The sequence below is a fragment of the Armigeres subalbatus genome, chromosome 3 (genome assembly GCF_024139115.2).
Source record: "Armigeres subalbatus isolate Guangzhou_Male chromosome 3, GZ_Asu_2, whole genome shotgun sequence".
NCBI lineage: Eukaryota > Metazoa > Arthropoda > Insecta > Diptera > Culicidae > Armigeres > Armigeres subalbatus.
In genome coordinates, this window is record NC_085141.1 from 261,042,095 (window position 1) to 261,051,753 (window position 9,659).

The 9,659-nt window shown below is 41.1% G+C and overlaps 1 protein-coding gene across 1 annotated transcript; it reads left to right on the forward strand.

Annotated features, from left to right (window-relative positions):
* Positions 1–1,629: 1,629 nt before the first annotated feature.
* Positions 1,630–4,559, forward strand: LOC134222433 (uncharacterized). Its single transcript, XM_062701582.1, is given in 5 exon segments — positions 1,630–1,724; positions 1,992–2,560; positions 2,563–3,128; positions 3,186–3,246; positions 4,056–4,559. Coding segments are annotated over 5 exon segments (1,581 nt in total). The 3' UTR covers positions 4,346–4,559.
* The last annotated feature ends 5,100 nt before the right edge of the window (positions 4,560–9,659 follow it).

Below are 9,659 nucleotides of genomic sequence, written 5' to 3' on the forward strand. Positions count from 1 at the left end.
TAAATGAACGAAATGAAAAATTATAACTTTGTCTATCGTTCTGAAGTGAAAATATGGCAAAATATGCAAAACTAACTTATGTACAAGCGAAAGAGAGCGTGAACAAAGAGAGTCTCTCTACGACCTATTCTCAAGGCAATCTAGAAATGTGTGTGTGTTGATTTTCGGATGCAAGCACTGCGATTGTGACCGCTACGTAGGACAGAAAGAGATTGATAATAAAGGGTGTACAGCGGACCATACATGTATGAGTGTTGGTTTCCGTTTAACTTGCAAGAAGGTCGGACTCTGCGAAGAAAAGCAGTCATTCTGTAGGCGGATTTTAAGCGCATCGCACGCACGAAATTAACGTTCTAAAGTAACTTGAAGGATTGAGCAAAATTGGAAGTTCCCAAAATAATAACATGAGTAGAGGGCCCTCCTTAGCCGTGCGGTAAGATGCGCGGTTACAAAGCAAGACCATGCTGAGGGTGGCTGGGTTCGGTTCCCGGTGCCGGTCTAGGCAATTTTTGGTTTGGAAATTGTCTCGACTACCCTGAGCATAAAAGTATCATCGTGTTAGCCTCATGATATACGAATGCAAAAACGGTAACCTGGCTTAGAAACCTCGCAGTTAATAACTGTGGAAGTGCTTAATGAACACTAAGCTGCGAGGCGGCTCTGTCCCAGTTTGGGGATGTAATGCCAAGAAGAAGAAGAAGGCCTGAATAAGAGAAACGCGGATAGAAACTATGACTCTGCCAACACTGCATTCAATCTTCTTCATCAAAGAACAACACATGAAAAGGATGAAATTGTTTATGTAGATAAAGTCTCACAATACTCTATTTTATGTGTGCACATCACATAACAATAGAATCCAATGAACAATGGAATTTCATTTCATATTCTATAAATGACTTGCATATATTACTGCAAACTAATGTAAAATACATTCAATTTTGTTTACTTAGAAATGGCATAAAATCAATTTGGCCGTTTTCAGTATTTGAGCAAAATTTTGGCTGCTTGACAGGTCTCCTGCTCGATTGGCTGCTGTTTTTTGACGGTTCGATAGGCGGCACATACCTATCCGCGTTTCTCTTATTCAGGGCCTCTAAACATGAGCATAATTCAGAATCAGTGTTAGCAGATCCTTTTGCGCAACTTTACCTATATTACTTTTCAAAATTTGCTTAAGTCTGCAAATATGATACGCACCATATAAATAAAAAATCATTTGTATGAAAAAAATCTTACATGAGGAAGGGGGTTGAAAAATCCAGAAAAATGCTTACGTAATAAGTGCACGACCCTAAGTCGTTTCGAAAATTCAGTATTGATGACTGGTTTGGCCTATTTATGAGTATATGTTATTTCCTATCAAAGGTTAGAGAGAGAGGTGCAAAAACGTATCTAGAATTAAGAAAATGACTTTTCATCAGTCTCTCTAAAATAAATATATTATTTATTATCTGTATTTATTAAATTTCAGCTGACGATCATGACATGGACAGTATGAACAACGTAAATGCAGAAACACCAAACATTGTCGCCATGGTATCTGGTTTTCCAGAGCAAGTGGTTGACAATGGCCATACTGCCGGGAATCCTTCTCTGGCACTACACGGACAAAATCTCAGCAGCATTATGTCAGATGGCAACCGCCCGTCATCGCTTCAAAACGTGGTCCCAGTTCAACTGCCAGAATCGTCACCGTCGTATCTGGTGCGCCGGAACAAACGGTTGATTCTTGTTATACCGCCTCTGATCCTTCTCTAGTATTACGAACACAAAATCTCAGCACAATTATTCCCGACGGCAACCGACCATCACAGCTCCAGACTGTCACTTCCTTTAAAATGCCAAAAATCGTCGCCGTCGTATCTAGTGCGCCGGAGCAAACACTCAATCGTAGCGTAACCGCTGTTCCGTCTGGGACCTAATAATAATACTGCTATGTACAACGACAACCGACTATCTATTTCATCGAACTCTGGTTATGGTCGTAGATGCGTTGATCCATTCATGGTGCTACGCCAATCAAATCTCGTCGCCTTTTTGCCGGAAAGTAACCAAGCATCTACGTCATCACTCCCGTATATCAACCCATTGGAAACTTTACTTAACAGTAAAGTGGAGGAAGATGAGACCGTTATTGTCGAAGAAATACAAGATTGCGATTCGGCGGTTGTAACGAAGCAAGGATCAATAATGGAAGAATTGATTGAAGGCATTTCCGATGAAGAGAACATATCACCAAACACATCAGTGAAAAGATCGGTAGCAGAGGAAGATGTAAAACTCACCAAAAGCGAAAAACGTCACGCATCGACAGAGATGAAATTTCGTACTTTCAGTGTGAATTGGACGAAAATCGGTGACAATATTATTGGGCAGTTGAATCGTTTGCAAGAGTTTCGAGACCAAAATCCCGACAAAAGTATTCCTCGCGGTGTTCAGTTCCCCAAATCTGATATGACCACTTTGACGAATAATATCGTCGATCAAATGCGTTGCATTGATACCGAAATATCAGCGTGTACGATGGAATCAGTTGCACGGCAAGTTCACTCGAAATACTCGGTCTAAATTTCATAGACGATGATGGATGCATTAATCATAATAGTCATGTTGCATTGAAGCATAAACTTATCAACCGAAATTCTTACTTGAACCGTTTCAAGGATCCGGATGCGAAGCTTTCAGTCGCCGAGGTTCGTAGGAATAAAAATGTGAAAGCCGGCACACTCAAAGAGTATTGGACGGCGGTTTCTAAAGACTGTTCCAAGGACATCGTAGGGAAACTTGTCAGAAACGATCCGAAAGTATTGAACGATGAGTTTCTCTCAGTCTCTCAGTCATACGTGCGATTTCGGTTGGATGAACCAAAGAACCTTAAGGATATTGTTACTGGTCTTCCCATTCTTCGCCGACGACAACTTATAAGCTACCATTTCGAGAAAGCAACAGGCGTGCCTATGGACACATTCGAGAAGCTATTTGTGGGTAAACGAACGAAAATTGTTGACTTTTTGAAAAGTCGACCAAAAATCGGACTGGATCATACACCTTCGGACTACGACATCATTGCGTCATTGTGCTCTTTGCTCGGGGAAAATGTCAACGAACTCATCATTCAGAAAGAAGTAAGTCTCTTGCATAATGTGTTACTACCAACCACTATAGTATTTTTGTATTTTTAGCTTGGAACAAAGGCATCAGAAATAACAACAGAATGTGTCGGGCCGGTGCTTGTTTGTGTCGGTATGTAACGGATCATGTTACTTGTGGTTATGACGAATATTAGCTGCCATAAATATAATCATAAATGGAATATGAATAAAATTAATGCTTTAATGCCCATTTTCAGCAATACACACATGTTTAACCCTTAAATGCGCAATGTTGTTTTAAAACAACAAACCGAAAATATGTTTAATATTAATAATTCCAATGGTTATTTACGTTAAAAATATTTCCGACGAATTCTAAAAAAATCGCCTTGCGCCTTTAAGGGTTAAATAGTATGTAGCATGGAAAAAAGTTTTAACAAATGTAATTGACCTTCCCCTTTGTTTTTTAAAATTTTAAGTCAACATATCTTAACAAAATCTTTGCTATTAACTTTTTTACAATTTGAAAACAAAAATTATAAAAGTATTGCAATTTAGACTGGGCTTTTGTTGGTCAGAAATTAGGTAAATGTTATGGCAAAATGTATATATATTTAATTTTTTTTTATAATTTGTGACATATACTGATGGCCGTGTGGTTAGCGACGTCAATCGTCTAGACGCATGAGCTATGGAGTGTGGGTTCGAATCCCGCCCCGGTAAGGAGGAAACTTTTCGTGATCGAAAAATTCTCCACCGGTCCACTGGGTGATATGTGTGTCCAGTCCGTTGTCTAGGTGTTGAGTGTTCAGTCTGTATGACCTCTGGTCGAAGACGGTGTTGTCTTTTTTGTTCCCAAAACTTACTCAAGAATCCATAAGCCTCCTTTGCCTCTGGTGTTACTTAATGTGAAGAAACTCAACCCGCTGTTGATTAACGCTTTTGTCTTTTTCTTTCAAGATCTTGGCAATAATGGCCACGTATTCTACGTATTTGCGGAACAAGTTTGCCTCACCGAGGGATCGAACGACGTCATCACCGCGGTTGGTGAGTTGTTGGCGGTGCATTACATTTATAATTTGATGTATATGAAATGCACCTCCAAGTTTTTGGAGTTGGTGCAATCCTACTTCTTCAAAATTATTCCGATAACAGGATCTAAGTCCAAGGCAACTAGAAAATGCAAACAACAGCGTCTGGTTCAGAGCGTCATTGAAGCGATTTCGAACCATGTGCCGGCCGCATCATAGATGGTTAGTTAAGCTTCTCATACGTTAGACGTAAAATGAATTCTAACATTTTCCGAACTTGAGAGATTACTATTAGTTACAGCAGAGATTATTATTTAACACGTTTCATTATAATACACGTCAATTAGTAAAACAACCACAACTGTTTTTTAAAATATAAACGATAGCAAAACCGATACATATAATAGTTTTAGTTTTTAATTATTATCCAATATATCCGAAACCCAATGTAGTTCACAACATTATTCGCTCAGACATAGTGACATATCCATTGATCTAAGAATTTCAAATACAAAAAAAAATGATTTGTAAAAAGCGGATCAAACATTAATGCATGTATGTATCAACAATTTGACCTGCTTCTACGAGTATCCAAAAGATTTGAAAAATATATATTTGAATCTCGATTAACTGTCCCCGACTTGCAAAACATGTTTGTGTGAATAAACTAGGAATATGAAACTGGAACGAATCTGCAATAAAGGCAATGTTTGTTAGTATTTGTTATTGATACGATTCACGAGCAAATATATTTAAAAAAATGCTTTCTAACGAATAAAGGACGACGGAGACGAGCCAGCCTCGGGCTGAAAGTCTCTTTAATAAAGACACAAAAAAAAAAAAAAATAAAGGACGAATTCTATTTTTAGGCTGCATAGTGCAACATAACATAGAAGTCTTGAATTATTTCTTTTTTCGATTGTACTTCGACTTAAATTTGTATATCAGCCGCTCACTGATTATCGTGGAGAGCTTCACATGAGGTACAATTTGATTGCTGAATATAATTTGGCATTGTGAATACTGGTATGGTAAGTATGGTTAAATCATTTGCAGTAGAAAGTTGCAGCAATGGTCATTTAAAATTACATCAACGATGACTTTAATTTGGGAAGTAATTTTAAGTTGCATAACATCTTTTTAAGTCATCGAACGTAAATTCTGATTTAGAATTTCAATGTCATGTAATTTTAAGAAGTGACGTAAAATTATGTCCAACGGATCGCTCCTTTTATGTGCATCCAACATCACTTAGATTTACATGATTTTTTCGAAGTGTGAATGTACTAGTTCCGATACGGTAAGTTCTTAAACTAATGTATAGTGAATAACGATGGTTTTCATTTCAATAATGAACTTCATATGCAGCGGTTCGTTTCGAGACGGAAAACAACATTTTGCATGATTCCGACATTTATACCGGGAACGGCAATATGTTTATCTACGAAGATACGGAATATTTGGAAGACTTGGGAGAGTCTGTAACCGGTCCATCACATGGATGGCGAAAAATTGGTTGAAAATGAATCATCAGGAATATCGCAGGAGGCAGTTTACTTTTTACGTCGAAGCACATGAACGTTTGTTTCGAGCGCAGAAAGAGGATAGACCGTTGGATGCCTTTCATGTGCAAGCAAATTGAAACCCAATTATGGGTTGCATACAGGTCAGTACTGAGGTGTGCAATTTTATATCAGGGTGCCGAAGAAGAATGCGAGGAACATGTGGAGTGGAGCCTTGTCACAAAGCCGTCTTGGGAGGACAGAGATAGGTATTTCCTGCTGCATTTCAAAACGGAACATTGTACGACTTTCGGATTTGAGTGATAACTTTCCGTCTTAGTCTACTCGGATTCGCGGAGGAGTTCGAAGGATTTTTAAAGAGCGAAAGAGGTGCTGGCGCTGGGAAACAACCTGGCGGTTCGAACGACAGATCATGAGCAGATGCTAATCAATGCTTGTTGAAGATGGTGCCAGATCTGAAGTCCATAAACAAAGATCCGTTCGTGAGGCCATTGGATGCCCGTTTTGTTTTATGGGAGTATCATATCCAGCTTTTTAAATCTATAAGCCAGCTATAAATCTGGAAAGGGATGATTCAACTATGACAGATGCTGTGTACAATTTTATTTAAGCATCCTAGTAGTCTTAATTTCAATATTTGTTTTACGATTTGTCATTTTTTAAATCAATACAATTTTGTTCCTATACATTTATCACGGTAAAATGGATGAAATAATATTCATATTAATTATTCTGCATTTTAGATTCAAGTACCAACAACTACACAAATTAATTGTAAGGATGTAGAAACATCTATTGTTACTGGCTATCCATGCCCTACCCCAGAAGTGAAATCGTCGTTATCTTTAATCGCGGGTGAATAAAAACGTCCCTTGTTGTTTGGGTCCCAAACAATTATAGAGGCCTTGTGTAACGAGCTTCAATTTTGGAAAGCTTTTTACTGATATGAAGAGATGAAATTTTGTCAAAGATACAGTCAAACGTCAAAGTTAAAAAAAGTAAGTAAATACAGTCAAACGTCCGTGAGTCGGTATTGAAGGGACCATCGACTCATGGAAATATCGAGGTGTAGAATATGAGTTCTTTGGAAAGCTGTTTGAAGGGACCATCACACTATCACAGTAACCACGAAAATAATTATTAATATGGGATTATTTGCTTCCATGAGTCGATATCGAGGCATGTAACATCGACTCATGGAGGTTTGACTGTACAATCTTTAGAGGGCGAGTTCGAAACTAAATAGCCTTTGGACGAAACATATCGAGACTCCACGCATATTGAAGCTTCGGTAAATGGGATTTCGAGGGCAAACGTAATCTGAGTTGTCTTTGCTAGGGTCACAGCTCTTGTCGTACTCCTGAATGAACTGTTACGGTTTTGTTTCAATTGAAAGTTATTTTTCTTTCAAAATAATACTAACACTTGATTGTTTCACATTTTAATAAAAAAGGAATGTAGTTTTTAGCGCGATGATCCGAACTCAAGGCATTTCGTACGGTACGGCCATGACTGAACCAGCAAAATGTGACACCATACTCATTGTGATAGACAAGTCTCTTTGTTCACGTATTCAGGGAGCCTACGGTTCCAGAAATTGCGAGATAGAAAATTTCCGTTTTACATGGTCAGTGTTGTATCACGTTAATAAAGAAGCAAATCTGATTTTTACAAATGTGGAGAAATAGCACTTTTCTACTTCTTGACCTCATGAACGACGGCAAATATATATGGACACGAAAAAAATCTACTGGTAGGCCATACACACCAATGGTCTTCGTGTCGATGACCTGTCACAGAAGGATTCTCTACCTATATGGAAAGTGTTTGTAGTTTGTATCAGGTTCTAGTCCGAATGGATGCGTGCCGTGTCTCCGCTATGCCCCTCTGGTGGCCTATAGTATCCCAAATTTATAAGAATTGCCATTGACGTTCAACCATCGGCTGTTCTTTCTTTACCCTAAAATAGTAAAAAAAAACGAAAAAAAGAGATTCAATAGCGTAATGTAAAAACAAAACGAACAAATTCTCTAACGTATCCATGTTGGTGACCAATTATTTTTTCTACGAAACAAAGTTTGCTTCGATCGAATCATAAAAGTTATAGTGGACGCGTGAAACGTCAGAAGGAACGATTCAAAATTTATAGCATGAATAGCGGGGGCAGCACAGCAAATGCTGGGTAAAGCGTACCATTGGTACTTCGCGTACCTGAAGGAATAAAATAGACCCCATCTCACGGTCCTTAGCCTCTTACCCAGCAACTCCTATCCCTACCTCCCCGCGGTGCTGGCCGGGATACGAGTAACCTTAGGGAAGATCGGGTAACCAACCCCGGTGGGAACTATGGTCGTATGCTGACAGGGAAGGGGGGGTTTGCTCCTCTCCGGAGGTGCAAATATTATTGAGCGTCTGTTCTCCATGTCAGGATCGGCTCACAACAGCGTCTGTTCTCCATGTTAGGGGCGGCTGATCATCGTCCGAGTGCCAGCGAGAGACTCTAAGTGAAACTGTGCACCATGGTCCACCGGAAATAAGAAGGAATGGTCCTCCGGAAAATTAGGGGGATTGGTGTCAGGCCCTGCAAGCCAGCCTTTAAAAAATCATAAGCAACGAACAATCAACAAGAGAGTACGGACCGGAACCATCGGCGAAGACCACTGCGACGAAAAGGGACTAGCGATTGGAAACTCGGTTCGTGGAACTGCAAATCTCTCAACCTCATCGGGAGCACACGCATACTCGCCGATGTGCTCAAGGACCGTGGATTCGGCATCGTAGCGCTGCAGGAGGTTTGTTGGAAGGGATCAATGGTGCGAACGTTTAGAGGTAATCATACCATCTACCAGAGCTACGGCAACACACACGAGCTGGAAACAGCTTTCATAGTGATGGGCGACATGCAAAGGCGCGTGATAGGGTGGTGGCCGATCAATAAGAGAATATGCAGGTTGAAGATCAAAGGCCGGTTCTTCAACTTCAGCATAATCAACGTCCATAGCCCACACTCCGGAAGCACTGATGATGATAAGGACGCATTCTACGCGCAGCTGGAACGTGAGTACGATAGCTGCCCAAGCCACGACGTCAAAATCATCATAGGAGTTCAGCGCACACCGGCTGACGAACGAAAACGGCCTACGACTAATTGATTTCGCTGCCTCCAAGAATATGGCCATTCGCAGCACCTGCTTCCAACACAGCCTTCCGTATCGGTACACCTGGAGATCACCACTGCAGAAATCACAAATCGACGACGGCACTTTTCCGACATTATCGACGTCAGGACATATCGTGGCGCTAACATCGACTCTGATCCCTATCTGGTGATGGTTAAACTGCGCCCAAAACTATCCGTCATCAACAATGTTCGGTACCGACGATCGCCGCGGTACGACCTAGAGCGACTGAAGCAATCTGATGTCGCCACTGCATACGCGCAGCATCTCGAGGCAGCGTTGCCGGAAGAGGGTGAGCTCGATGGGGCCCCTCTTGAGGACTGCTGGAATACAGTTAAAGCAGCCATTAACGACGCAGCGGAGAACAACGTCGGGTATATGGGACGAAGTTGACGGAACGATTGGTTCGACGAAGAGTGTAGACAGATTCTGGAGGAGAAGGACGCAGAAAGGTACCCGGCAGAACGTGGAACGTTATAGACGGAAGCGGAGACAGCAGACCCACCTTTTTCAGGAGAAGAAACGCCGCCTGGAAAAAGCGGAGTGCGAGGAGATGGAACAGCTGTGCCGTTCTCAAGAAACACGCAAGTTCTACCAGAAGCTCAACGCATCCCGCAAAGGCTTCGTGCTGCGAGCCGAAATGTGCCGGGATAAGGATGGGAGCATCTTGACGGACAAACGTGTGGTGATCGAAAGGTGGAAGCAGCACTACGAGGAACATTTGAATGGCGCTGAGAGTACAGGCAGTGAAAGTTAAGGCAGCGGAGGAGATGACTACGTCAGTTAAGCGGACGATGGAAGCCAACCAGCCCCACCTTGACGGAAGTCAAG